Consider the following 26,577-nt stretch of genomic DNA (forward strand, 5'->3'; position numbering starts at 1 on the left):
ACCCATTTAATCCCTACAAGGTAGGCAAGGATCTCAGTGAGTTCAAGGCCAGCCTGGTCTATAAAGCTAGTTCCAGGGCAACCAGAGCTGCTACACAGAGAAACCTTTTCTCAAAAACAAAAGAAAAATTCCCTTCTTTCTAGGTACTAGTAATTAATGTAGCCCGAGGCAAGTTGCTTAGGGTCTTTCAGCCTCATTTTCTCATTGGTTGTGAAAATTATTTAAGTTAGACCTCAGCATTGAATGAAAACTTTATTCCCATTTATAGACTCGAGTATTGGAAGTATTTATGACTTGGTATAGACAATGAAATTAGGGGAATTTTGTTCCCAAGCCTGACAACTTCTGGAGCCCTACATAAGTCTAAAGTCTAGGAAGAGATGGGTGCTGCAGCACAGTCCGTTCTCCATGCAAGACTTCTTATGGGAGCAGGAGGTGACCTGGTTCTCCCCGGTGGCTGCCACCTTTTTCCTGTGGGGTAGACCCTTTGCCTTTCTGTGTCTGGTATGGCAGTGGATGAGCCTGCACCTGCTGCCTTTGGTCGCAAAAGCCATAGTGCCTTGGTGGACACCAGGTGTAGGCTCTCATCCTTGTAAACTGTTGGGTGCTGAATGGTTGTGATGAGGTAGGAACTGTTGGGTGTCTCATTTCATAGGAAATGGACCTGAGGCATGGGGAACTGCAGGAATGCAGATGGAGTGTTGATACCCTGTACCACTTTGTACCATTCTGTATAAGGAGAAGAATAGGTTGCTTGTTTGGTATCTTCTCCTTAGCTCCTGTTCTAAGCAGTTGGAATGCAATGAGGTTTCTTTAGTGAGCCTCAAATGAGCCCCTCACCCCAACTAGTCTGGCTCATGCCCTTGTCTTTTCCTCTATTTTTTTTCTTTTTTAGTTAGCGTGCAAAATAATGGGTTTCATTATGGCATTTTTATTTATTTATTTATTTTTGGTTTTTCGAGACAGGGTTTTGCTGTGGCTTTGGAGCCTGTCCTGGAACTAGCTCTGTAGACCAGGCTGGTCTTGAACTCACAGAGATCCGCCTGCCTCTGCCTCCCAAGTGCTGGGATTAAAGGCGTGCGCCACCATCGCTGGGCGATTATGGCATTTTTAGACATGTATCATTTTACCTGGTTCGTATTTGTTTTATTTGCCTTCTTAGTCCCCTTTTCCAAGTAGTCTTTCTTCTGTATTCATGTCATACATATGTATAAAGGGTATCTGTAGTTAAGTCTAGATTGCATATAAGAGACATACGTTTGGTCTGTTCATTCCTCATTCTACTCACTTTAGACCTGTATGTATGTGTTTTTTAAGTGTAGGTTCTGCATATGAGAGAAAAATGAAATATTTGTCTGAATTTGGCTTTCTTCACTACTAGTTCTACCCATTTTCTGGAAAATGACATTGCAGTCTTTATGACTGAATAAAATCCCATTGGTCTAGGTAGCATATTTTCTTTCTCAGTTTATATGCTGATAGGTGTCTAAGATGGTTCTGTGTATTGGCTATTCTGATTGTGCGCAAGAACTGTGAATGTGCAGGTAGCTATCCCTGGATGCTGACTTAGATACCCAGAGGTGGTGATAGCTAGATCTATGGTAGTTCTACTTTTAGTATTTGAGTAACCTTCATCCTGAGTTCTATAGCATCATGTCATGCAAGGGTTCCTTTCCTTTTGCATCTTTACCAGCATTTTTTTCATTGTTTTTAAAGTTTTACTTTTTACAGTTTCAGTGTCTGTGTGTGTGCGTGTGTGTGTGTGTGCGTGTGTGTACACACATGCCACACACGCCACAGTGAATGTGTAGAGGCTAAAGTCAGCTCTCTTTTTTCACTATGTGAGTTCTGGGGATAGACCTCAGATCCTCAGACTTGGAGGCAAGTGCCTTTACCTGCTGAGCTGTCTTACAAGTGTTTGCTTTTTTGATAATAGCCATTCTAGTTGGATCCCCTTGGTTTTTCATACCCACATTTGTGTTTTAGCTTGCTTTCCTTCTTCTAGCTATCTTTACCATATATTCTGTATCACTGCTTCCTTTCTCTCTCTCTTGGTCTCTCTCTCTTTTGTTTGTTTGTCAGGATAGAGTTTCTGTGAAACAGTTCTGGCTGTCCTGGAACTCACTTTGTAGATTTTGTAGACCAGGCTGGCCTCAAAGTCAGAGTTCCATCTGCCTCTGCCTCTTGAATGCTGGGATTTAAAGCATGTACTACCACTGCTGGGCTCTTTCTCTCATCTTTTACATGGTGACAGTGCCCTGTGTAGCATTCCACCGTTGGCTTCCTATTGCTTACTCTTTGATCTCTGACCCGTTACCTGGTTTTCATGGGATAGCCCTGCCCTACACTGTATCTAGTCACTTTCTGACTGCTACTTCTCTTCTTCCCGCTCATACCCCAGGGCCATCAAGATCTCCTTGTTTCCTACTCTCCTCTGTGTAGTCTGCTCGACCCTGTAGATAGAGCTAGATTGTGAACTTTTGCCAGCCAGTGCCTATCTCAGATCTTGCATTTATCAATACTAGGTGTGTGGTAAACTAAATATTTCTTCATTCTCTTACCTTTTAGCATTGTGTGGTTTAAGATTTTGATTTGTGATCATAGAATACTCGTGTTTGTGACTAACAGGTCTTCATCTCTGACTATTATGTGTGCTTACTATTTTCTTTTCAGTTAGGGTCTGTGGGCTTTTTGTTTGTTTTTGTTTTTCAAGACTGGGTTTCTGTTTTGTGAAGGAACTTGGTTTGTAGACCAGGTTGGCCTTGAACTCACAGAGATCTGCTTGCCTCTGCTTCCCTAGAGCTAGGATTAAAGGTGTGCACCACCACCACCACCACCACCACCAGATTAGGGTCTGTGTTTTTAGTGAGTAGAGATAATCATGCGATCTCACTTGTTTTCCTGTAAAGTTGCTATTTATTGAAATATAGTTTTCATGGTTATACGTGGTCCTATCCTACTGAAGATTGTTGTGCTCTGAATACAACAGTGCTTAAAAATGGCAAAAGGAGAGCAGTTGAAATATGAAGTGGCAGCTTAGCGTTCAGAGGAGTAGTGCAGCCTGCGCCACACTGCTGGCCACACTGCTGAGTTTGTGCTAGAGTCTCCATGATATGAGTAGTGATGACAATTACAGGGGACAGAAGGGCTAGAAAGTTCGACAAGGCCTGTGAGTAAAATGTTTCATATGGTGCTGGCTCACAGTGCTAATTACTGTCTTCTGAGTATACGCTTTCACAAACAGTGAGTGTCAGAAAGGAAGAAGCTCATTTCTAAATGTTGAGCTTTTAAAACTTTAATCCCAGCACTCGGGAGGCAGAGGCAGGCGGATCTCTGTGAGTTCGAGACCAGCCTGGTCTACAGAGCTAGTTCCAGGACAGGCTCCAAAGCCACAGAGAAACCCTATCTTGAAAAAAACCAAAAAAAAAAAAAAAAAAACCCAAAAAACTATTGTCATACATAGCTTAATGATGGGGTTATGTTGTGAGAGAAGTGTCACCAGGCTATTTCATTACTGCGCAGGCGTCACAGCATATTGTGTAGTTAGGTAGTTAGGATGGGGTGATACAATCTCATGGGACCTCTGTCAAATAAATAGTCTTGTTGACCAAAATGTCATTGTGCTGTGCATGATTTCTTAGTAAGGAAAATCCCATCCGGTTGGAGCTAGACTTCTGCCTGTTTTTAGTTCCTTTTCTCTTTTTGGTTCACAGCTCTCACAACTCTGCTTCTACAAAGTCTTGCTACCAGCGCACGATGAATGTTAATGACCTCAAACTCAGGTTGTCCAAAGCTGGACAAGAGCACCTACTGCAGTTTTGGAATGAGCTGGAGGAAGCCCAACAGGCAGACCTTTATATGGAGCTCCAGGCCATGAACTTTGAAGAGCTGAACTTATTTTTCCAGAAGGCCATTGGAGGATTTGATCATTCCTCTCATCAAGAAAAGGTGGATACACGAATGGAGCCTGTGCCCCGAGAGGTGCTGGGCAGTGCCACCAGAGATCAAGACCAGCTGCAGGCCTGGGAGAATGAAGGTACTGAGCACGGGCTCATGTCTTACACAGCATATTGTGAGATATGCTGAAATCATTCAAGTTGCTGGATCATATAGCTAACACTGTGCCTGTCATACTAGAAACCAAGTGACCCACTAGAAGTGACAAACAGCCTTGCCAAGGTAGCTGCAGTGTCTACCATTGCTGATCTGTGCTTTGCTTGAATTATTGATGCCTGGCTTCAAAGCTCTTCTCATGCTGGTCTTTATTTGGCCCCAGTCTCTTTTTGTCTTTAAATTCCATACCTTTGCTAGGTTACTTTCCCTGAAGTTTTGTGGCACAAAGTAAATGTTCCAGTTTAAGCTGCTTTCATCTGCACGGCCTTAAGCTGGCCCATGCCTGTATTTCAGTTTTGTTTTCTTCTGCATTACTGCTCCCCTTCCTATTGCTGCACTTGTTTTAGCTGAGGTGTTCTGTTATGCATTTTCTCCTGTGTTTATGTTTATCTTTAGCTTAGTCTGGCCTGTGCCTTTGCTTAATGGGTCACCTTGAAGGTCATGGAGTTGTGCAGGCAATGGTTCTGTTGCTGTGAACTGGCATTCTTAGTTTTGTTTGTGAGGTACCAGAGCTTGAACCCAGGGCTTTCTGCATGCAGGAAAGTACACTGCGCTGAGCTATAGATCTAGACAGGGTCTTGGTAGTTGCCTGCTGGTTTTGTGCTCGCTCTGAAGGCCAGGAAGACTGAATTTGCAGCCCTTCTGCCTCAGCCTCCTAAGTAGCTGGAGTTACATACCCAACTCTTACATTCATTTTCCTTTAAATTTTTTTCCTTCATTTTATTTTATATATATATGAATGTTTTGCCTTCATGTATGCCTGCATACCAGTTGTGTGCAGTGCCCTCGAGGCCAGAGGAAGGTGTCAGATCCCCAGAGACTGAAGTTACAGATGACTGTGAGTTACTGTGTAGGTGTAGGGAATTGAACTCAGGACCTCTCTAAGAGCAGTCAGTACTCTAAACCACTGAGTCTTCACTCTGGCTTTCTTCTATTCATTCTTTAAGATTCACCATATTTGCTATTTTTAGTGCTTTCTTAAGTGTCCCAAGTTGGATTTAGTTGTTTATGCTTGCATTTGATTCCACCTTTAGTAATAGCTGTTTGCATTTGTCTCCCTCATTATGTCATACACTTTTGAAGAGCAGTGTGTGTTCTGATTGTCTGTGCATGTCAGACATCAGTTAGAAGGAAAATTTGCACTTATACATTGATCAGTATTGTGTGTTATTTTTTTCCAAAGATTTCTTGTTTACAACTATAATTTAGTCTCATGTCTAGTACTAATTTGTAATTTGAGAATGGCAGAATAGCTCAATTGTAGCTTTTTGGTAGAGTTGAAAATTTTGTTGTTTTAAAATTTAGTAAGTACTCTTCTGTAATAAGAAGTTTGCTACATATTATACCCTAGATCTATGCATAGCTCTGACGAATTACCAGACAAATCAGCTTAAAGGAAGAAACATGTATTTTGGGTCACAGTTTCAGAGAGTTCCCTCCGTCCTGATTGGGAATGCATGTTGGAGCAGAGCAGTTCACATACATCATGGCTGACCTGGAAGGAAAGAAGAATGCCGCTGTTTCACTGGCTCCTTCTTTCCCCCTTTGATTCTATTGGGACTCCCACACATAGGATGATGTCATCTTCATGCACAGTGGGGCTTCTTTTCCTTTATTTAATCTTCCCTGGAAATACTTCCTGGATATACCCAGAAATGGGTCTTACTGGTCTCCTAGGTGATTCTAGATGAGTCAGGTTGACAGTGAAGACAGATCAATGTGGCAGGTTTTCTCAGACTGCCAGCTCCCAAATCATGACATGGAGACTTATTATTCATTATTAATGCTCAGCCTTAGGTTAGGCTTGTTTCTGACTAGCTAACTTTTTTTTAAAAAAACTTAAATTAACCTGTTTCTCTTCATCTACATTTTGCCTCAGAGCTTTTTACCTTTTCTTTCATTCTGTATGTCCTACTTTCCTGCTTCCTCTGTGTCTGTCTGTCTGGCAGGCCAACCCCTGGCTGCTGCTTCCTTTTCTCCCTCATTCTCTCTCGAGCCTAGAATCTTCCTCCTACTTATTCTCTCTGCCTTCCAGCCCTGCTTATCCCTTTACTGCCTAGCTATTGGCCATTCAGATTTTTATTAGGCCAGTCAGGTGCCTTAGGCAGGCAAGGTAAAACAGCAACACATCTTTACATAGTTAAACAATTCCGCAACACAAACAGATGCAACACATTTTTACATTGTTAATCAAATATTCTATTCCAGAACAGTTCAACAGAACCTTTGAATGTTTGTCTACACTTCTTGTTAAATTTGCCTCATTTTCTGAACTGAGTGAACAAATGAAACTAATCTACTTTATCACAGAAATGAATATCAAAATATCAGAAATTGCCTGTAACTATATCAGACCTAGATCTATTTTCCCTCCTTTGGAGCCTGTCCTGGAACTAGCTCTTGTAGACCAGGCTGGCTTTGAACTCACAAAGATCCGCCTGTCTCTGCCTCCCGAGTGCTGGGATTAAAGGTGTGCACCACCACCACCCAGCTCTAGATCTATTTTCTTTTTCTTCTTTTTTCTTTTTTGGTTTTTCAAGACACGGCTTCTCTATGTAGCTTTGGAGCCTGTCGTGGAACTAGCTCTTGTAGACCAGGCTAGCCTTGAACTCACAGATATCCACCTGCCTCTGCCTCCCAAGTGCTGGGATTAAAGGTGGTGTGCATTACCACCACCTGGTTTATTTTTATTTTCTTGTATTACCTAGTTATATATATGTTTACTTTTTAAAAATAGTTGATTTTTATTTTATATACATTGGTGTTTTGGCCTTCATGTATGTCTGTGTAAGGATATCGGATCCTCTGGAACTGGAGTCAGACAGTTGTGAGTGGCCATGTAGTTGCTGGGAATTGAACACAGGTCCTCCAGAAGATCAGCCAGTGCTCTTCACTGCTGAGCCATCTCTCCAGCCCCACATGTTTACTTTATAGATGTGAATAATTTTATAGCTACAGTTTTATATTGGTGACTAGTTTTGTCTTTGACTTTTTGTCATCCCATCTCTTGCTCATTGAAAAAGGAAGATAACTGGCACCATTGGCATGCTCTGTACCTCTGTCTCCCTCTGGACTGACAGAGTTATTGATTTTTAAACTGTTCTCAAGAGCTCCAGGGAGTTCAGTCTAAGACAACTGTTTCATTTAGGGAAGAGGAAGTAGATTCTAACTAGGCAGGTCTCTAACCTTTCACATCTGTCATATTTCTACTCCCTTCTGTTCTGTGTATTTAGTCATTCTATGAGGCTTTATTCAAGAGTATTCAATGGTTAAAGATTGGGAAAGATTGGTTTCTTCAGAGGATGCCTTTCAGATCTGAAGTGTTCAGGCATGGCTAACCTATCCTCCTAGCCTCCTATTGAGAATTGGGTAGGACCAGTGAGGAGCAAGAGGAGAGTTTGGGTGATGCCCTGACTTATACTGACTTTGGAATCACTAACCCTGCCTTCCTCCTGGCTTTCAAAAGCCTTCTCCTCCAAACCAGAAGTCACTTGGGCTTCTTCCAACCCGTGTCCCAGCTGCCCACTGGTTCTCCTTAGCATTTGAGGAGGGTGGAGTCTTAGCATTAACACCCCAGGAATCTTGTGAAATGGCCACAAGCAACAAGCAGGACATCATTCAGTTTGAGTCTTCTTTAGCTTTTAATGGGCTCTGTAGAACTAATCTATGTTTATTGTCTACATTTATATCCACAGTTGTTAGGACCAAGTATGGCCCAAGAGGGAGCAAAGCAAACTTCCTTTTGGCTCAGTGTCTGGGAACAGTATTTATTTGTGGCTTAACAGTAGGGTGGAGGTTTGTTTTGTAGCTGACTTTGTATCCTTCTCACTTAGCCAGAAACTGCTGTGTGTTTGCACATTCATAGTAAAAGAAGTTTCTGCAGTTAATTGGAGGAGAGAGATCGCCATTGTGAAGACTGTGAGGAATCTCATAATGTCTCAAGGACAACTCTGTTTTTTTCCTGATGGTGGAAAAAGTATTTTGTAGTAGTTTCAAAATGCCTGTTTATTGAAATGATAATGAACGTTTGAAACCAAGGGTAGAAAGTTGTCTCTTAGGGGTTACTATGTAATCTCTTTGTTGACGAGAGATCTTACTTTAATTTGAGTTTTTTTTTTTTTTTTTTTCCGAGACAGGGTTTCTCCGTAGCTTTTGGTTCCTGTCCTGGAACTAGCTTTTGTAGATCAGGCTGGCCTCGAACTCACAGAGATCCGCCTGCCTCTGCCTCCCGAGTGCTGGGATTATTAAAGGCGTGCGCCACCACCGCCTGGCTTTAATTTGAGTTTTAAAGTGTTCTGGCTACATATAGAATAGTGGGGGGCTGGAGAGATGGCTCAGAGGTTAAGAGCATTGCCTGCTCTTCCAAAGGTCATGAGTTCAATTCCCGGCAACCACATGGTGGCTCACAACCATCTGTAATGGGGTCTGGTGCCCTCTTCTGGCCTGCAGGCGTATACACAGACATGTACGCATAATAAATAAATTTTTTAAAAAAAAAGAATAGTGGGGAACTGTTGAGAGCTTGAAAGAGAAGGAATTAGAAGTTTTGGGAAGAATGGCATTTTAGTAAAGATAAATTAGGAAAATATGATTGGTTAATATAAAATATCATTCTTTATTTAAAATGCGTATTTAATTAAATAAAAGTTAATCTCCCACTATTATGCTAATAACTTTTCAGGCTTCCCCTTTTCTTGCCATGAGGTATATTCCTAGGATTTGTAATGTTCCTGGGTGCTAGTGCCTGGCTAGTACATGCAGGGGTGTTTCTTCACTTTATAGTACTGTAGGGTAGGAAAGGAACTGTCTTGTGCAGAAGAAATGTACTCATAGCATTATCTCCTAATTTTTCTTAAATCTAGTATATCTTAAGGAAACTAGAAAATACTAAAAATGTCAATGGGAAAAAAATATAAATTTCTGTTGTTCCATAATCCAGAGGAAAATAACCACTAGTAATCTTTTGTAGTATTTTTTTATGTACACACACAGTATATATCTTATATGGACTTTTAATGAAATAGTAGAAGTATATTATGATTATATTTTGAGACAAATATGGTATAATGAATGCCTACATATGGTGCTTTGACAAAAAATTACTTTTTCTTTTTGATTCATGTGTTCTTCCTTTTGTTCCCTTTTTTCTTTGCTGTATTTTAAGGCAAATCCCAACTATTTTGTTTTTGTCATCATAGTTCAATATATGATTTTAAATATGTATACAATGCCAAATGTGGTCTTTCCAGCCCACACTAATCACAGGCACTTCGTGTTTAATGCCTAGGGGAATTTATGGTAAGGCCTTAGTTTATAGAGGTAGTTCAGATAGACAGAAGTGTCCTTGACTAGTCTACTTTTTTGGGCTCAGCATTCTGGGAAGCAGTTTCCATTGTAACGTGATTAAAATGTAAAGACTTAAGGTGGGTGTGGTGGTACATGCCTATAGTCCCAGTGCGTAGATGTGGAGGCAGGGGGATCAGTAGTAGTTCAAGTCCATTTTTGCCTGTAAAGGGAGTTTGAGGCCAGCATGAGCTATGTGAGACCTTGTCTCAAAAAGCCAAACCCCTCGTGTTTCAGTATTATTTCTGACGAGCTGGCTTGGATAATTTTCCTTTATTTCCGCTCGTCAAATCGCCTGTTGATGCCCCTTGGCTTGTCCTGGAGTGCTCACAATTTAAATGGAAGTTCCATTGCGCTCTGTTCAGAAGTACTGGTGAGACCATCCTTGTTTAGGCACTTGTCCAAGTTAAAGCACTGGAGAGGAACTAGTCCAGCCAGGACGTCCTGCAGGAAGTGTTTGACCTTTAACAGGGCCACTGTAAACCTTCCGGGCCTTCTGGGCTCACAGTGCGCGGATCTTTAAAGAGATTTTCTCTAGACCTGGATCTGTCTCTTGCTTACCATTTTTCTCTGTGTTAAAATCCTTCCTGTAAGAAAGTCTAACTGGGTCCTATTATGAAGAGGTGAAAAGGGATAAAGGGGTGTGATTATTCAGACTTTCATATTTCTGAAGACTCTTGAGACATATGTAATACATATATATAGTACACACACACATATATATTTAAGAAATTTTGACACGAGGTTTTGCTGTGACGACTGAGCTGGTCTTGAACTGTTTCTACCTCCAAGTGCTGGGATTACAAGTGTGAAAAACCATGCCCAGACTGCTTTAGGATATGAAGTTTGTAGTTTCTTAACTCTTATTCAACCAAGTACATTTATGGTTAGTTAGCTTTTTGTCAGTGCTCCCTGTATGAAATATATGCTGCTACCATAGAGTTTGAAATAATGTATCATTGTTTCATACCTGGAAAAAGTCACTGAATTTTTTGACTACTTGATTTCCAGCGGTATCTTATCTGTCATTATAAGACAGACACTGATTTTAGCACTGCATACTAATGGTAAGCACTGAAGCATGCTGTAGTTACACAGCTGGGTACCCACCCTTGGGTTCTGTGAACAACTATATGAACTATATGAAAACATTTGATTTTGAACTGTCCTGGGCTTGATTCTCCATAGACTGCCTTTCTCCTTTCGTTTTTCTTTGTCCACTCATAGGCTAGAGTCAAGAATATAGAAACCTTTTGCGCGTGTGTATTTTGTATGTGTGTGGTATATGCTCATAAGTATGTGAGTGTGTGAACTGTTGCATGCACAGGCAGAGGCCAGGACACCCAGGTGTCTCCTGCTAATGCTCTCCCCCTTACTGCCTTGAGACGGAGTTCGTTAATGAAGTTCACCTTTTCTACCAGGTAGGCTGGCTGGCTAGGCTGGTTGGCCAGTGAGCTCTTGGGATCCATCTGTCTCCTCCAGTGCTGGGGTTACAGGCATGCAATGATACCTAACTTTTAATGTGCGTGCTAGAGATTTGAATTCAGGCCTTTCTGCATACAGAGTAAATTCTCTTAGGTCCACAGAAAACCTTTTTATTAAATTGCAATATGTATAGATTATATTATAACTATATATAATAATAGTGGTTGTTAAATGGAGGCAAGACAGACATAAAAATATTTCAATCTGGAATGTGCAGCTGCTGGGCACAATCCCAGTTGTCCCTCTTGGGATGACCAGACTGGGTACACAGCCACAGATGGAAAGAACCGAGCAAGAGTGACAAGCTGGGTCTAGGAAACAAATGCTGATCACTTGAGTAAAGGATGAGGTTACTGTGCAAACATTAAAGCTGATTTGCTTGGGAAGCTGGAGTAAAGCAGCAGTTTAGGGACATGGTCGGGGGAAGGACTTCATAGGGATATTTTGATGGCTGGTTGCAGCTGAAGAAAGCATTGAAGTGGTGTTGATGGCATTAGGTAAGCTGGTGTTTAAAGCATGGAGCTGCCTGCTGGGCGCTGGCTTTGGAGTGGAAAACTGAGGAAAGTAATGTTCTTACATACTGAAAATGAACAATGAGAAACTTAGGAAAGATGGAAAAAGACACATTAACAGTAAGACAACCAAAAATGTGTGGAGAATACGTAGTTTAGAAAGCAAAGCCTTTGTCTGGAATGTGTGTGTGGAAAAGATGTTCAGAAGTATGTCTGGTTCTGGACACCTGCGGAGGTCCAGACTGCAGTCCTCTGTCTTCAGTTCTGATCGGTCATAAAGTCTGACCTAATGAACTTTAAGGGGGGTGAACTTTCCCCACTTAAGTTACCCCATTTAGTTTTCTTAATTTTGGCTTCTTATAAGGTACAATTAAATTATATAAAAATAATAATAAAAAGCAAGAAAGAAAATTAAATCTCAGCTAGCTAAGGCTACTATAAGGGTGAAAGTTGTGGAAACACAATATGCTTTAAATATATAATTAAAAAATAGCTGGTGTTGCTAAAGGAGGTCCTTGGACTATGGTAATTAAGAAAAATGTGGACTCAGAACTGGAGAGTACTCCTGTTTTATAGAGGTATCAATGTTTAAATTCTTGCTCTACCTAGTATATTATCTTTTTGAAAACCTAATATACAAAATATATGAAATGTAAAGTTAGCAAATTAGAAAGCTTGCTACATATGAATTTGAAAGCAATGATGTAATCATCCATTGGTATTCTTGGGTGGTTCATTCTCGCTTCCATTCTAAAATGTGTGGATATTTATGTCCCTTATGTAAAATGATACTGTTTCTGCATATATCTACATATGTCCTTCTCCTTGCTTGGTCTGAGACAAGGTTTCTCTATAGCTTTGAAGCCTGTCCTGGAACTAGCTCTTGTAGACCAGGCTGGCCTCGAACTCACAAAGATCCACCTGTCTCTGCTGGGATTAAAGGCGTGCGTCACCTCCGCCCAGCTAGAAGAACAGTTCTTTTTTTTTAATATTTATTTATTTATTTATTATGTTTACAATATTCTGTCTACATGTATGCCTGAAGGCCAGAAGAGGGCACCAGACCTCATTATAGATGGTTATGAGCCATCATGTGGTTGCTGGGAATAGAACTCAGGACCTTTGGAAGAGCAGGCAATGCTCTTAACCTCTGAGCCATTTCTCCAGTCCTAGAAGAACAGTTCTTAATAGCTGAGCCAATGTTCCAGCCCTAGAAACCTACTTTAATGTGTTCCTTGAAGCCTCTGTCTAGTTTTTAGGTGTTTGAATGCATTGTCTAAGCTTTATTCTGTATGTTGATTATGGAAGTTTTGTGATACAAATGATTTCTTTTCCAGGACTTTCCCAGATTTCTCAGAACAAAGTAGCAGTTCTTCTTCTAGCTGGTGGTCAGGGGACAAGACTTGGAGTTGCATATCCGAAGGGCATGTATGATGTTGGCTTGCCATCCCACAAGACCCTTTTTCAGATTCAAGCAGAACGCATTCTGAAACTACAGCAGTTAGCTGAAAAACGCTATGGCAACAAGTGTGTCATCCCATGGTAAGCCAAGTCTCATGTGGAAACATCTGCTCCATAACCTTCAAAATGTACAGAAGTACATGTTCTCTACATGCTTGCAGTACTTGCAGAGGCCAGAGGAGGGCCTCAGATCCTCTGGAAATGGAGTTACAGCGGTTAACTACCTAGTGAGTGCTGGGAAGCAAACCTGGGCCCTCTGGAAGAGCACGTACTCTTGACCTATGAGTCATCTCTCCAGCCCCTTCTTTATCAATTCATTTATTCAGTGATTATTAACTGAGGTACTGTTCCTAAGTGCTAAGTGTTGATCACTAACTGAAGCAAAATTCCAACATTTGTGCAGATTATATTCTAGTAAGATCCTGAACCACTACAGTTTCTAATTGTAATTTTTAGATAGGTTTTTTTTTTCTTCCTTTGCCATTCTATCATGAGTTCAGCTGAAAAAAATTTAAAAAAAGGGATTTGCATATTTTTTTGATTTGTATAAGTGTTTTGCCTGCATATATGTTTGAGCACTTTTATGTGTGCCCAATGCCCAGGGAGACAGGAAGAGGCACTCCATTCCTAGAACTAGGGTTAGAGATAGTTATGAGCCACCATGTGGATGCTGAGACTCGGGCACTGTCCTCTGGAAGAGCAGAGAGTGGTCTTAACTGTTGAGCCATCTCTCAAGACCCTGAATTAAAGTTTTGTGGCAATAAAATGTATAATTTTACTTATGTGATTATACTGGGATGGTGATCAAAGTCTGGGGTCTAGTTCAGATTTTATTAAGAACTGCAAGAGAACATTAGCCTGCAGTATTGATGTTATCTTTCCCCCTCTGTTTAGAATAAAGCTTTTAACTTTAGCATGCATCTCCACAGAGTTCTAAATTCTTACTTACACCGCTAGATATAGGCTTCTGGAAGCATGTCTGATATTGTTAGAGGCTGATTTTGTGCATAAGGATTGATAACATTTCTGGAAGAAATTTAGCAGCTAATTAATGTGCCTTATAGAAAAAAAGATGAGGTGAGTCAAATGAGGAAGAAGCAGGCGCTCTTGCAGACTGTGTAGCTTAGGAAGTGGGCCCGCTTTCCTTCGCCTAACTCACACAATACCATTGCTTAGAAAACTGGCTTTTCTTTTCTTAGGTATATAATGACCAGCGGTAGAACAATGGAGTCTACAAAGGAGTTCTTCACAAAGCACAAGTACTTTGGTTTAAAAAAGGAGAATGTGGTCTTTTTTCAGCAGGGAATGCTGCCTGCTATGAGTTTTGATGGGAAAATTATTTTGGAAGAGAAAAACAAAGTCTCTATGGCTCCAGGTTTGTTATCATCTATATTTGATGATTTCTTGATAGTAAAGGAACAAACCATTAACTTTTGATTTTTTTTTTTTTTATGTATTGATTTGGCTGTTAAAAATATCAGGTTCTCCCACCCCTTCAAATTGACAGTGATTTAAAAAGTTGAAATGAGCCGGGCGGTGGTGGCGCACGCCTTTAATCCCAGCACTCGGGAGGCAGAGGCAGGCGGATCTCTGTGAGTTTGAGGCCAGCCTGGTCTACAAGAGCTAGTTCCAGGACAGGAACCAAAAGCTATGGAGAAACCCCGTCTCAAAAAAAAAAAAAAAAAAAAAAAGTTGAAATGGATGGATCCAATGATTGTACCCCTGAGCAGCTTTCTGGATATTCATTTTCTTCCTCTGTGTGTGTGTGTGTGTGTGCGTATATATTCCCTCATATATACAACAATGTCTTCAGCACACTATTTACTGTAGTGAAAAACTGGAAAGCCTCAGTATTTAGTAAGTAGGAGACGTGGCTAGTGGAGCAAGGCTTCATTGCTTGCCTGGTGTGCACAAGGTTCTGGTTCACATGCCAACAATGAAAAACAAAACAAAGCTTCAAAATAGCAGAGGCTAAATGGTAGTTTACAAATGACTTTAGCTCTTCAATCGTGTAGAGGTAATTGCTTAGAGACGTTAAATGTCCAAGAGAAATCTTGATACATTAAGAGAGTACAATGCAGAACTGTATACGCTGAGTAGGGTCTCTGGCTTGTATATATGAAGTTAGTATACGTATGTCACCGTTTGTTGATGGCTTTTCAGTTCCACTAAAAGTACTGCTTATATAGCCACACACAGTAAGTGACCCGGAGTGTGAGTTCAACTGTGAGACCTGCATCTATGTGAGTCTGTACTTGGCGGAAGGACTGAAATCAATAGATAGTAAACCGGTGACCTTCGCCATGTGTGGGCCTCTATTTCATCTGCATTTCTATTTTCAGAAGAATATTATTGTTTTGAGGGAAGATTTCATGTAACCCAGGCTGGTCTGCAATCATGTAGCTGATGGGACTTTAAACTCCTGATCTTCCTTCCCCTACTTCCTAAGTGCGGGAATTACAGGTGTGTGTAGCCATACTCTGTTTTAGAAGGTACTGGAGACCAAGTCCAGAGCTTCATGCATGCTAGGCTACCAACTGAACTGCGTTCCCAGTCCCTACATTTCTCTCTCTGTAGAAGAGTTTACTGATATTCTTAGCTGTTTTGGGAACTTTTTCATTATTGTTTAAATAATGGTCAAGATTGTTGAAAGAAATATATTAAAACAGCAATGAAAGCAGAAAAAGTCTTTTACTTACATTTAGTTTAAATCTCAATAGGTTTTTGTATAAATCTGGCTTCTTAACAAGTGAATTAGTATAAAATGCTTAAATAGTTTTATTTTGAGATAATTAAGTGTAGCACAAATAATAAAAACCCAGAGATAGAAATTAAGGTTCAAGCTGAAAGATCAGAAAAGCAAAGCAGCCAGCCACTAGAGGGCTCTTACCTCTGTGCCATCTTCCTGCCTGATAATTCCTCTCTAGTCCTGATATTAAAGGTATGCACCACCACCGCCCAACTTCTGTGGCTAACTAATGTGGCTGCTGAGAATAAAGGTGTGTGCCACCACTGCCTGACCTCTTATGACTGACTAGTGAGGCTATAGCTTTGCATACTTATCTTCAGGTAAGCTTTATTTGATAGATCATAAACAGAGTATCACTGTAGTTAAGTTCGTTTGGGATATACATACTGGACTGATTTGAATCATAAATATTAATAAAACTTAAAATGGTCTGAAATAATCATTGCTTGATAAGTGTTATATTGTCCTATATATTATAGGCTAAATTATTGTTTGAGGTTTGCTGGACTTATATTATTGATGTTACTCTATGCATAAATATACTAAAAAGCCTTCAAAATAGCTTTGTGCTGTAACTTTTGATACCTGAACTCAGTGCTTATTCAGTTTTTAATTTTTTAAAACTGTTATGAAAGCCATTCCAGTAAATCTTCTGGTTCCCTTCACAGTGGGTCATGGTATGCTACTAGTGGGCTATTTTCTTTTTCAGATGGGAATGGTGGTCTCTACCGGGCTCTTGCAGCCCAAAACATTGTGGAGGACATGGAGCAAAGAGGCATCTGGAGTATTCATGTCTATTGTGTGGACAACATACTGGTAAAAGTGGCAGACCCACGGTTCATTGGATTCTGCATTCAGAAAGGAGCAGACTGTGGGGCAAAGGTAATGCAAATGGCCATTCTCTGTCAGTCATAGATGAGGGTAGGAATAAGACAGTCAGAAGAGACCTGAAGATTTCAGGAGATTTAAAAATATTGATATAGCCGGGTGGTGGTGGCACACGCCTTTAATCCCAGCAAAGGCAGGCGGATCTCTGTGAGTTCAAGGCCAGCCTGGTCTACAAGAGCTAGTTCCAGGACAGGAACCAAAAGCTACAGAGAAACCCTGTCTCGAAAAATCCAAAAAAAAAAAAAATATTGATATAAACACTTTTTATCTGAAAGGGTTTAAAGCTTCTATTCTCAGCAAATAAAGTATAATACGATCATGTTAAATCCCATGGAGACTGACGAAATGATTGAAAAGTTTGGAATAAACATGGGAAGACGGTCAAGATAAAACACAGGTTCACTTAACATGTCCTGCAGAGCCATCTGTTTTGGTGCAAATGATAGGTTTTTCGTTTTACGTGTGATCTACTAATGTGGTGTGTGTACGGCTAGCATTTGCTCTGTTCACCCACTGGAGAGTATCTGGGTTGATCTATATTTTAGCTGTCATGAACAGTGCAGCAATAACACAGGAACACAGAATAACCTTGAGACGCTGACTGCAGTTCTTTTGGACCTGTATGCAGTGGCGCTAGAGCTGGAGCACATGATGAGTACACTTGTGGTTTTTATAAGGAATTTCATATTGCTTTGCATAGTTTCTGTGCAGAATTTATGTTTCTGCCAACAGTGTGTAAGAGTTTCCTTTCTAGGCCCTAGAGAGATAGCTTGTGGTTATGAGTACTCGCTGTTCTTCCAGAGGACCTGGATTCCCTTCTCAGAACTCACCTGTCTGTCAGCTCACAGCTGTCTATGACTCCAGTTCCTGAGGATCCAGTGCCCTCTTCTGGCCTCTGTGGGGAATGCATACAAACCTGCAGGCAAAACATCCATAGGCAGTTTGGATGCTCACCTTACTAGACCTGGATAGAGGTGGGCGGTCCTTGGGAACCCTGATTGCTCTTCGAGCAGATGAGGGAGGGGGACTTGATCGGGGGAGGGGGAGGGAAATGGGAAGCGGTTGCGGGGAGGAGGCAGAAATCCTTAATAAATAAATAAATTAAAAAAATCAGGTTAAAAGAAAAAAAAACAACAAAATAAAATAGATTTTTTTTAAACGTTACCCTTTCTATATATCACTTTTTCTTTTTTTTGATGATATACATCTTAACTAGGCTGACTATAAAGTAATAACAAAGAGGTGGAAATTCTAATAACCCCAATTTGACCATTACACATATATAGTTATTGAATTATGCTATATTATAATCATAATAATTTTAAAAATTTAAAAATAATTTTAAAATGAAGCAAATTGAAAAAATAGAGCATTTCAAATTGTAGAATGAGGAAACTGGTTAAGTAAAACTCCTCTCTCCTTCAAAAATCACCCCCAAACAGACATGTAATTAAATATAAATGTTAAACTATAAAGATGTTAAAATGTAGAGTGTGTGTGATTTTGATGTAAAAGTAGAGACACATGCTCTGACCAAAAGTGAATCACATATGAATTTGAAATGTTTGTTAGAAATGGAGACCTCAGAGACATACCATAATCTTGGTTAAAGGATTTTCTATTACTAAAAGTCATTTCTCACCACATTAGTTTAAAAGTATAATAAGTCATATTCAGAAGCTGAAGTCCTCAATTTAGCAAAACAGGGCTTGGGAGATTGACTTCCTTCTTTGAGATAGAGTATTGCTGTTAGCTGAGACTTACCTTCCTAAGGGGCTGGAATTATAGGTACAGAACCACACAAGACTCTCTGGCTCTGAAGAGAATAATTGATGTAGTTAATCTATTTAAGGCATCTGTCTAATCAGATACTCAGTAGCACATGCTATGTGCTATAGCTACTGAGTCGTAATTGAAACAGCATATTGATTTAAGTAGCTACCAAGCTTGAGAACCATCAAAGCCAAACAGTGTCTTTCTGACTTTGTTCCACTTAGTGTCACTCTTCTCTCTGAAATAGAAATGTAATTTCTACTGCTGTACTCTTCTGTCAGTGGAAAGATTACGCTACCAGAGTAGACGTAGAAGGGGCATCCGAGATGATCTCCTTAGCCTATTTGATCCAAGACATTGTCAGTCTTTGTTCAGACACTCTCCAAGTCCCAGATTCAGGGTCTTTAATGGTGTCTGCAGAAGCAGGGCTAGAAATCCATGTTTCCCAACCCCTACGCTCACTTCCATTCCACAAGCCCATGAGGAGAGTCGCCTGTGTTTCCTGGCAGCTTAGGAATTGTGGACTTGTGTGCTGACTTTGTGAGTGTCACACAGAGATGGGAATGCCACTTGTCTGTTAGCTGTGCCTGCGGCCAGAGTCCAGCTGTGTCTTCTGTACACTCACCACTTGTTCAGTTCTGTCATCTAAGACTATCATCATTCAGGGAATGGAAAAGAATTCAGAAGGAGTAAAGCTAAGGCTAGACTGACATAGCTCTAAGGTTTTTAGAAATGCTAGCAAATACTTCTTTCCCTAGCTTTGTATTTTGAGGTGTAAGTTCACCTCTGATTTCCAGGTGCAGGGATTATAGATATATGCCACTTGGCTAGCCTTTTCTTTTAATAAGACAATTAAGGTATTAAAATATATTTTGACATATTCTTTTCTTTTTGTTATGTTTTTGCTATTTAAATAGGTTTTAATTTTAAATATATTTTGATCATATTCCTCCTCTCTCTCAAGTCCTTCCAGAACCTCTCCTCCCTACATACCCAAGTTTAAGTTCTTTCTTTAAAAAAAAAAATACTACAAAACTCCCAAAATCAAGAAAACAAAATAAAATACCACTCAAAAAGAATACCAACAAAAAAAGCCATCGGCCTGTAATCAAATAAAAGCACCCCCCCCCAAAGCCCCTGTGAAATCCATTATATGTTGGTCAACTACCCCTGAGCCTGAGTATTAACCTTGGAGTAGTTGGTATACCCAGTGTCACTCCATTGGAGAAAACTGACCTTCCCTCTCCAGGAGGCATAAATGACAGTTCATTTGTTAACCTTTACCCTAGTGGCTGCATTCTCTCATCCATCCATCCATCCATCCATCCATCCATCCACTCATTCATTTTTTTATGCATATAACAAAATATAATAGGACAAACTGTCACATTGAAGTTGGAAAAGACAAACCCACAGAAGGAAAAGAACCCAAAAGAAGACACAAGAATCAGAGGCTCACTTGTTTGCACACTCAGGAATCCTGTAAAAACACTAAGCTGGAAGCCATAACATATGCAAAGGTCCTAGTGCGGACCCATGCAGGCTCTGTGCACACTGCCTCAGTCTCTCTGGCTCTTACACTCCTCCTGCCGAGGGGAAGAATTTGATAGAGGCATCTCATTTATGGTTGAGTGTCCAGAGGTCTGCCCGTGGGTCATTTTGTTCATCTGCTGCAGGAGAAAGTCTCTCTGATGGCTGAGCAAGTCACTGATCTATGAGTATAGCAGAATCTCATTAGGAGTCACTTTATCACTACATTTATTTCTCTCTCTCTCTCTCTCTCTCTCTCTCTCTCTCCTTTTGTAGCATTTGGTATTACCCTAGGTCCTTGTACTATCTAATTTCAGGTTCTTGGTCACTCCCGCAGTGTTGGTTATGGGTTCCATCTTGTAGATTGGTCCTTAAGTCAAATCAGTTATTGGTTGGTTACTCCCAAGAGCTCCGTGCCACCATTGCCCTAGCATATGGTAGTAAATTTATTTATAGTATTTTGTAGCTTCTTTCTTTATCTTGATGCATTAGATATTCTTTTATGGAGTGGCAAACTTGAAGACTGAGGTAGTTTATAAAAAAGCACAAATACGGGCTGGAGAGATGGCTCAGAGGTTAAGAACACTGGCTGATTTTCAGGAGGTCCTGAGTTCAATTCCCAGCAACCACATGGTGGCTCACAACCATCTGTAATGAGATCTGGTACCCTCTTCTGGCCTGCAGGCATACAAGGAGGCTGAACACTGTGTACACAATAAATAAATAAATCTTTGAAAAAAAAGCACAAATACAGAAAGATAGGAACCATTATTAATGAATGATATTTTGTGAAATAATTACAGTAATTGTGTTATCTTAGACTCTTGCTTTTCAGAACATTATAAACAATTGATCAACTCTCTTAATTTTTATTTTTAATTTTTTTAGAGAGAGGGTTTCTCTGTGTAACAGCCCTAGCTGTCCTGGAACTCTTGTAGACCAGGGTGGCCTCGAACTCACAGAGATCTGACTGCCTCTGCCTCCTGAGTGCTGGGATTAAAGGTGTACGCCACCACTGCCTGGCCAGCTCTCTTAGTTTTTATAAATTAAATAGAGATTTTCTGTATAGTACAGCTGTCTTTCAATATGATGCAGTTGACAAACAATTTTGTAATTTAGAGTTTTATACTAATAATGTGAACAATGTAAAAGAATGATTATTTTTATCTCTCATGGTTGGTTGGATATGAGGGTGCATTGTGGTGACTGGAAAATAAACCTCACATGCATTTAAAAACTGGAAATTCTCCGCCTAGTAAGGCATCTGTTGTAGAGTGCGGGGAGTGAGGGCGGCGAGAGGTTGATTGACAGGAATTACAAACAGCCTTGATTCACTACAGCAGACAGTTGACTACACAGACACTTCCATGTACAGGACCCTCTTGGTGCAGCCAGACTCTGCCCCTGCCTCTAATTGCTGTGTAAATGAGGTCCTCAATGGTGACTTTAGTTCCTTGCCAGAGATCAGGACTGGTCTTGTGTATTTTAAGGAGTCAATATCTGAAGTAGAGGCTCACGCTTACTGGTAATATTTCATATAGACTTAGGGTATACTTTTCAGACTGGGACAGGTTTTTAAAAACTCTGCCGGCAAGCGGTAGTGGTGCTGCATGCCTTTAATCCCAGCACTGTGGAGGCAATAGAGTTCTAGGCCAGCCTGGTCTACAAAGTGAGTTCCAGGACAGCAAGGACTGATACACAGAGAAAGCCTGTCTTGAGAAACAAAACAAAAGAAACAACTCATTCTGCTACACACTGCTACACACAAAACAAGGCCGTCAAATAATTCTTACTTGATTCTTGTACGGGCTATTCATCACCTCATCTGAACATTTAATTATAACTAATTATCACCTTACAGTCCCTCTGCCTCAGCTTCTATTACAGCGGTATAACCCACCACAAGTCAGTTTGGAATGTTGATTTTATGTTAATGCAATGTGGAGTTGATCCATAGTTTCCAGGTGTGTGTCTGGGTCATGTTGAGACCTAGAGTAGTAATAGGTCAGGCTCATCTGAGGGATTTTGAGAATTGCATGTTCTTATCTTTGTCCTTGGATTTGATAGACACTTCCTCAGTTCCTCTGTCAGCTTAGAGCCAAATGAGCAAATCACTGGTTTTCATATAATGTAAAGGCCTAGACTCCTGTAGTTCAAGTGAGGTCCAGCACAAAGTGGGTAAGTGTGGGCTGAGTCGTCTTCAGATTGGAGTTGGTGGAGCCAGGTTTCCTCCTGCTTTCACCTTCCTAGTTCCTATCCAGGTTTCTGAAAAATAAGGAAAAGACTTAATTGTTGACTGAAAATTCAAGAAACAGAATTCAAATGAAGTAATCTGGGCATCTTAAAGTGAGAGAGAATGCCTTCCCTGCATCTGTTATGGTCAGATTCCCAGAGAAATTAATTTATTTTCCAAGTACTTAAGTGTGGTTAAGGATGAATTAAATTAGAAATGCAAGGTGTTTGGGGAAGTCAGCTCTTCATCTAATTATTCCCTTCCTTGTTTGGGGAAATCAGTTCTTCATCTAGTTATCCCCGTCCTGGTTTCCTCTGGCCGGACGTAGGTAGTGGTGCTTTTGCTCTGGTAAGTAGGAAGGACACTGTCTCTGATTTCTGGTTGGAATTCTTTTAAAGCTTAAGCTTTCTCTTGGGTTGTATTTAAAAATGGCATATGTAAAATGTAAAGTTAGCCTTTCGTGTGCATGTCTCCAAAAGAACCTTTAATTAATTTTTCCTTTGCTTTTGCCTTTCCTTGATGGGCAGGTGGTAGAGAAAACAAACCCCACAGAGCCAGTTGGGGTGGTTTGCCGAGTGGATGGAGTCTACCAGGTGGTAGAGTACAGTGAGATTTCTCTGGCAACAGCTCAGAAGCGGAGCTCGGATGGACGCCTGCTGTTCAACGCAGGGAACATTGCCAACCATTTCTTCACTGTCCCGTTCTTGAAAGATGTTGTCAAGTAAGAACAGAATAGGGACCCTCAACTTGTCTGTTTTAGTTGTTTTTAGAGACTGAACCTTTGGGGAGATCGGCAGAAACTCCAAGTTCCACTCCACAGAACTCATTTTCTTGAGAATCTGTGTTCTCAGAAAACGCCTCACTTGTGACTGCTTCTCCCCAACTGTTTCAGGTGCTGGGTGTAGGCTGTTCCCTGTGCATCATCCCCCTGCCACCAAGGGAGCCTCCTGCCTCCAATGCTAGGACTGGGGCTGGATGTGCACTGCCATGGCTAGCTTTGCTTTTGTTTTCTTTAATGTAAAAATCATTTGAATATAACTGGGGATTCCAGTTATGGTTTTTACATATGAACTGAAACTTAATAAATGTTCTTCACTCTGAAAACCTCAGGGTTACTTATTGATACACTTGTGCCTGAGTATTTTCAGATTTTTATCTCTTTTAAATTGGATTTTAAAGTGATTATATCTTTTTCTTTCTTTTATTTCTCAGTGTTTATGAACCTCAGTTGCAGCACCATGTGGCTCAAAAGAAGATTCCATATGTGGATTCCCAGGGGCACTTAATTAAGCCAGACAAGCCAAATGGAATAAAGATGGAAAAATTTGTCTTTGACATCTTCCAGTTTGCAAAGTATGCTTTGAATAGCACCGTAAGACCAAATATATGCCTTGAAATGCCTCTTTTTCCTGTTAGCTAAGAAGCTATGCCCAGGACCACCCCCCCCCCCCCCCCCCGAGAGTGTCTATTTCCTCCAGACGTCTTGATCACAAGCGTGTAGTCTAAATTCCTTATCACTCTCCAGTCTAACGCCACTGTCCAGGTGTGCTGTGGTCTGAGTGGCCGGAAAGCACAATATTAACAATAATCAAGTATACTATCTAAATCTGTTGCAAAGTTGTTAAAGCTGTTTGTTTTTTACTCAGAGATGAAAGAGGGTAATATAAATAGTTGACTAATTTTGTTTCACCAAGTCCACCTGTAAGTGTGTGTTCAGTGAACTCTTTAGACTAGATAAAGATCACATTGCATAATGAGGTATATGTTTCAGAATTTGGCCAATATGAAAATGCAGAAACAGTTAGTTGTATAAGATCATTCTTATACAACCATGTGCCTTCCTTTCCTTTCCCTTTTTCCTCTGTTTGCAGACAGGGTTCATGTAGGCCAGGGTACTAGCCAGGGTGTGCTTGAACTCCAGGTCTTTGTATCTCTACTCCTGAATGCTGGGTTATGAGTGAGCCTCCTGCTTCCATATGCTTTACTAAGGCCCTTTTCATCTGCCCCAAATAGAAATTAATGTGATCTTGGACATTACATATTTTTTTTCTATCTCATGTAAAATGAGTGTTGTGGAAAGGAGTTTCCGTTCTGCGGTGGAAAAGAAAGGTTCCATTTCTCTTTTTATTAGTGATGAGCACTGTTTGCGATCACTGGAAATCTAGTCACTGAAGGCCTTGGGATGCTGGGAGGAGTCAGGCTGTGTGGGTAGTTTGATTTCCTATGAATGAAGTCTCGTGGCTCCACTCTAGGAAGTTTGTGGTGTATGAAGTGTTACGGGAAGATGAGTTCTCTCCGCTCAAGAATGCAGACAGTCAGAATGGGAAGGACAACCCAACAACTGCAAGGCATGCTTTGATGTCCCTTCATCATTGCTGGGTCCTCAATGCTGGGGGACATTTCATAGATGAAAATGGCTCTCGCCTCCCAGCAATTCCTCGGTAAGTTACGGTCTTTGCTTTTGTATGTGTGTACTGCTTTGAACTTCTTTCTCCTGCCTGATGTATCCCAAGATCTTTTCTTGTTTATTTATTTTTAAAATACCTTTGTGTGGGTAGTTACTGACGAAAAGTGACCACTGCTTTGCCCCTTTACAAAGGGAAGGTCAGCTTCATTTCTCCTTAAGAGGAAGCTCTTGGAGAGCTCTCAGTATCTTGTCTGTCTACTTTGAAGCGTCCTCATTGTATCAGTGAAATAATTGCCACTAAATAATGGTCAGACAATAGTATTTTTTATGTCACATAGCTGATTCTGGGTCACAGAAGTTGTTTCTGCTGCCCTGTCTATTTTTGAGACTTACCAAAAACTTTCTCAACTACAGGCTGTCTGCAGCATTCTCTTACCGTGACACTAGAGAAGGTGCCGTGAAGGGAAGTAAATGCCAGTTACATTCAGTGATACACAAGCTTTAGAAATGTTGTGGGTTTCAGAGGCTAAGAAAAAAGGCACTTGGAGCTTTTCCAATTTTATATAAAGCATTTTTAGTCTAAATCCTTTATCTTACAATAGAACTCATTGGCACCTACAATATCCCTTTATAAACCTTTTGTGTTTTTGTATTTAGGTGAGTTATCTTGCCATTTAATTTTTTTATAAAAGGTAAAATCCTTGCTGCATGCACCAAAGTGTTAGAAAGCCTCAAACATTGGGCCACTGGGCAGTGGTGTGCACTGTCCCCTTACAGAATCTACTAGAAGGAATGGTCCTGGTTGTCTCTTAGTCAAGGCCACTTACAGCAGGTCTGCCTTGTTAATAAGCTTGCTCTGTGACATGTCACATTATTCTCATGCTCATCTTTGATTACTGAGTTTGGTTTTTTAATTTAATTTTTTGACTGTTTATAGAGCCCAATTTATGATTTACCATAAGGGCATGCCATTTGGTTAAGTGTATTTTGCACCTCCATTTCATTGTTATTATTTGTTTCCATTCCCATTAATGCTTTTTATTCCTACATAGCAGTGCTACAAATGGAAAGTCTGAGACCATCACAGCTGATGTCAATCACAAGTAAATATACCAGCCTGCCTGCAGTGCATGGTGATGGGGCTGTGCTTCTCTCCATACTAACTGGCATCGTAGTTTAGTGTTCTGTCTTTTGGGGTTCTGGAGGGGGGATGATTGAAGCTCTGGTGTGGGCGCGCTGCTTTCCTGGTGGCAGGTATCTATCTGGATAACACTAACTCAGAATCGGTGCATGCAGGAAGTGGGGAGCATGCTTTACTAAAGAATCTGAGCACGGGTGTTTGAGCCCATAGTGACATGTTTACAGGTGTTGGGATCCAGGACAGGTGACAGGCAGGGCGAACAAAGTTGGAGCCCAGTAGCATAAGCTGTGTGAAAATAGCATTGTGCAGTGATTTTATCCTGAATTGAATACATACGCTTTCAATATGGAGGGTGACTGACTGCTCCTGATGTTCAACAGCTTCTAATATGGAGGGGACCTCTTTTATTTTATTTGCACACGTTTTGTCTTTGTTATTGTTTTGAGAAAGGGTCTTGGTTTATAGCCAAGGCTGGCCTAGAAGTCTGTTCTATCTGCCTTCAAGTGCTGGGATTATGGCCACATACTAATTGTGCTTTCATCATTGTGAGTTATTTTGATTCTAAATCATGTATCTTTTTTTCAGTATCAGCAGTCCATTTTATAGCTTAGTATATATAACCTCTCATCTGGTTACTAAAGAGATTTTTTTGTTTTTGTATTATTTTTGCCATTATCTTTGTAGCTAAAAGGTCAGCTGGTATTATTACTGCCCTTTAATTAGATTTAGAGGCTGGAGAAATGGCTCAGTGGTTAAGAGCACTGATTGTTCTTACAGAGAACCCAGGTTCATTTCTCAGCAGTACAGAACTCTCTGTAACTACAGCTCCAGGAGTCTTAGACCTCCTTCTAGGCTCCTTGAGCACTGGGCACCAGGCAAGCACGTGGTGCACAGACATCTATGCAGACAAACTACCTATACACATAAAGTACAAACTAAAAA

The 26,577-nt window shown here is 40.6% G+C and overlaps 1 protein-coding gene across 3 annotated transcripts in view; it reads left to right on the forward strand.

Annotated features, from left to right (window-relative positions):
- The window catches only part of LOC121442110 (UDP-N-acetylhexosamine pyrophosphorylase), a 35,840-nt gene that overhangs the window by 2,350 nt on the left and 6,913 nt on the right, over positions 1-26,577 (forward strand). The window contains exons 2-9 of one of the 3 annotated variants that reach the window (XM_041643589.1): positions 3,714-4,036; positions 12,791-12,995; positions 14,114-14,289; positions 16,373-16,545; positions 22,615-22,808; positions 23,300-23,440; positions 24,340-24,528; positions 25,550-25,597. In XM_041643589.1, the coding sequence (XP_041499523.1) occupies positions 3,757-4,036; positions 12,791-12,995; positions 14,114-14,289; positions 16,373-16,545; positions 22,615-22,808; positions 23,300-23,440; positions 24,340-24,528; positions 25,550-25,597 (1,406 nt within the window). In that variant the 5' untranslated portion in view covers positions 3,714-3,756. Of the gene's footprint in view, positions 1-3,713; positions 4,037-12,790; positions 12,996-14,113; positions 14,290-16,372; positions 16,546-22,614; positions 22,809-23,299; positions 23,441-24,339; positions 24,529-25,546; positions 25,598-26,577 lie in introns of all 3 variants that reach the window. The other 2 variants (XM_041643588.1, XM_041643590.1) reach the window with 2 other exon arrangements.

The sequence above is a fragment of the Microtus oregoni genome, unplaced genomic scaffold, assembly GCF_018167655.1.
Source record: "Microtus oregoni isolate MIOR12 unplaced genomic scaffold, Mior012 000086F_ref0000336, whole genome shotgun sequence".
Classification (NCBI taxonomy): domain Eukaryota; kingdom Metazoa; phylum Chordata; class Mammalia; order Rodentia; family Cricetidae; genus Microtus; species Microtus oregoni.